General features: G+C 34.1%; 1 protein-coding gene across 1 annotated transcript; it reads left to right on the top strand.

Moving 5' to 3' along the window:
* Positions 1–976: 976 nt before the first annotated feature.
* LOC107724668 (ecto-ADP-ribosyltransferase 4-like) lies at positions 977–1,891 on the top strand. The gene is made up of 2 exons (XM_016533677.1): positions 977–1,027; positions 1,103–1,891. The coding sequence occupies exons 1-2, from the start codon at positions 977–979 to the stop codon at positions 1,889–1,891; spliced, it is 840 nt and encodes a 279-aa protein (XP_016389163.1).
* Positions 1,892–3,573: the final 1,682 nt, after the last annotated feature.

Here is a 3,573-nt window from a genome sequence, read left to right as displayed (position 1 = left end):
CTTGTCTGAAGGAGGGACTTTGTAGAAAACGACCGTTTGAGAGAGGCGGGGCATAGAGGACCTACAATAATGTACAGTATTTGAAAAATAATGTGTTTTTTGAACATTAAAGCATGTCAACATATTCTGTTACGCCAAATACACAAAATAATGATCTTTAAAAAAGCATCATATGACCCCTTTAAAAGAAGTGATAGAGATTCAAAGGAAAACATAAAATAAATGCTATTTCACAGTTTCATAAGGGTTTTCAATTTTGCTAACAGTCTATTAGCCAGGCATTTCATTTGCATTGCATTGGGTCTATTTTCTGATCCATATAAAAAGTTTTTCCTCATTTAATGGAGCCAATTACGGATTCCTTTTTAAAATATTGTTGATTTTCTTTCATTTACACTTTCTTACCAAATTCAAACTGCTGCCTGCTCACATATATTGAGGAATTGTAGATTTTAAAATATCAAACTTGCAAAACTAATGTTAAAAATGGCTTTAACAATGTTTCTGGTAGTAGGACATGATGCTAACAAAGACTATTTTGTTGACTTTACTGAAATATCTGTCCACATGTTGTCCCAACTTTCTAAATAAAGTCTTCTGGGCGAGCAATGTACTGTGATGCATCATTTTTCTCACACACAGACACACACACCCAGAACACCTGGACATGGATGATGTGCAATATACAAAAGCCAACTTCCTCATCAGCTGGTTTGAAGAGCTGTCTGTTTGTGAGCGACTGACTTTTCAGGTCTTCTCCTCTCCCTGTTGCTCCTGAACTCCTGAATCTGAGACAACAATATTCTCAGGTAAGTTTGAGGTTAAAGTAAAATGTCAATATAAGAGATTTATTGTCAAAATTGATGTACATATTGCTTTCCTTTTATATTTTGAGTGATAGATTTAGTACGTGTGAAATGCTGTTGTGTTTCTACTAGATCTACAAGATCATCTAAAGGGGTTTGACTGAATCAAGATGCTGCTGATCACTGAAGCTCTTCTTCTCATTTTAGCTGCTCTAGGACAGGTAAGCTTGTGTTCTAGTATGAATATTAGAGACATGAATACTGATGATTGATTATTATGATTCCTGTTGCTGCAGGATCACAGAGCTGCTGTTGAAGGACAGATATTTCCACTGGATATGACACCGAATTCAGTTGATGATCAATATAAGGTCTGTACAGAGAAAATGGCAGACCTGGTGAAAACAAAATATCTAGAGAAGGAAAAATCTGCCTCAGCTGAATACAATAAGACTTGGCAAGAAGGTGAACAGAAAGCTAAGAAACCCGAGGATAACCTGCAACAGATTCATTCAGTTGCCATTCATGTTTACACTAACAAAGACTCTAAAGTATATAGTAATTTCACTAGAGCGACTCGCACTGACAAACAAAAATACAAAGAGGGGACGTTCAAATGGTATTCACTTCACTTTCTGTTAACAGAAGCGATACAGATTCTGAAGAAAACTCAAAATAGATGCTATGTGACTTATCGTGGTACAAATCTTAAATTTGATGTTCAGAACAAAGAGGTTCGTTTGAGCTCATTTTCGTCCTCCTCTCTTGATCGTAAAGTAATACAGGGTTTTGGAAATAAATCTTGTTTTGAAATATACACTTGTGAAGGTGCCAATCTGACAAAATACTCTAAGTATCCTGATGAGAAAGAGGTGTTGATTCCTCCATATGAGAAGTTTAATGTCACTGCTGTCAAAAACAGGACAGATCAGCCTGATCTCTGGTGTGAGACTGTGTTTGTGTTGAACAGCACTGGAACACGAAGTGACCTGAACTGTGCTTTGTTTAACAGCGGGAACCATGCTGCTTTCTTTGATGTTTTACTCATTTTGATAATATTTTTTTGCAAAGTATTTATATGCTAACTGAATAACTTGTAAATCTGACATGTTTCTTATTGTTACTGAATAAGCTTTTCTAAACTTTTTGGTTCTCTCAATTTGTGTAAGTGTACTTTGGTTTCTTTTATGCAAAACTTTTATACATCTGGTACAATTATGTGGGTTTTGTGAAATTTTCTTATAGGTGAGGGTACACTCTCAAGCGAAAAAACTTATTATAACATGTTCATGCGACAGTTTAAAACTTCATCTGACCGTAAAAAAAAACACAACATATACAAAAACGTTTAAATAAAAGCCATTTATTCACAAAAATTCTAAACATTCAGATATTAATATATTACAGAATAAACACACAGTTAAACTGGAAGCTTGGTGATGCATTGCAGCTGTCTCTATAAGTTCAGAGATTAATTGAAATTTATTCAAAATGGGTTCACACGTACAGTATATTTCATGAGACACTAGTATTTTAAAGTGAACGTATTCCTAATGGGCAAACAACTGAGCAAAGAGACACCTTATCTGTGGGAAGCATTTGGAAAGTTTTACGGTAAGAAAGCTGCTTTTTTCATTTACTGAATTAGCTCAAATTAAAAACACAATCTCTTAATCTCTCTAAAGTGAAGATCACGGTAATGATTTAAGTGTTACCAATCATAGCCAAATTAATTTCTAACCAGAACCTTACAAAAACCTCAAAAGTTTACAATGACTTCAGTAATTACTAGAAAATTATCATGTTATTCACTTTAGAATACTGATTCAAAAAAATTAGTAATTCCTTCTGAAGAATTTGGTAATACTTGTGTCATTACTAGTGGGTTGCCATGACCTTCACTTTAGAATTAATTATACATTATGCATTATTCATATTAATTATAAACCTGTATACAGTAGTTCTTGGGGAGGTATGAAAATTAGTAGTTACTGATTAGCTAATAGTGAACTACCACATTTGACTAAGCACTATTACTTACTAATTCATTAATCAGAGTTTCTTGATACTAGCAGTTACTAAAGTGCTAATATTGTGTTACTCATGTGTTCTTGTATAGTTTATTCATTAATGATGGAACAGTATTTTAAAGTGTTACCACTGTTTGCAACCCTGATTTTTGTGATTTTATTTTCTAGCAATGAACATAAAAAAGCAACTAATAATTTGTCAAAACGTACTCCACGTTTCATGTACATAACTTTCATAGAGTCAGAAGTGCTCAAAATACAATTGATATGGAGTAAAACACTTTAATAAAAAAAAGCTTTTTTTTTTTGCCTTAGTTTGTCCAGTGTGAAACCACACAGACCTTCACAAGTATTGCATTATGATGAGCTCAACAGTTTAGTTGAGCTGAATGCAACAAGATCACACTTCAAAAACACATACACAAACACACGCACATTATTAGCTATATAAAAAGCAACTTCAAACTCCTCATCTCTGAAATGTCATTGTCGCCTGCCTGTGAATGACTGACGTCTGATTTTCTCTCGCCATTGCTCCTGAAAGCAACACAGAATTTGCTGAAAAGACTACATTCTCAGGTAATTCTCAGGTAATTTGGGGGTAAAGTTATTGGGCAAATCTATGCATATATTCCTGTTGGAGTGACAGGTTTTGTATTTTGTGAACTCTGTTGTCTTTCAGCATCTGCTCTTCTCTAGATCTACAAGATCATCTAAAGGGATTTGATTGAATCAAG

The sequence above is a fragment of the Sinocyclocheilus rhinocerous genome, unplaced genomic scaffold (genome assembly GCF_001515625.1).
Source record: "Sinocyclocheilus rhinocerous isolate Xijiao unplaced genomic scaffold, SAMN03320098_v1.1 scaffold2290, whole genome shotgun sequence".
Taxonomy (NCBI): Eukaryota; Metazoa; Chordata; class Actinopteri; order Cypriniformes; family Cyprinidae; genus Sinocyclocheilus; species Sinocyclocheilus rhinocerous.
Note: the sequence above shows the minus strand (reverse complement) of the source record. Positions and strands in the feature narration are given on the sequence as shown.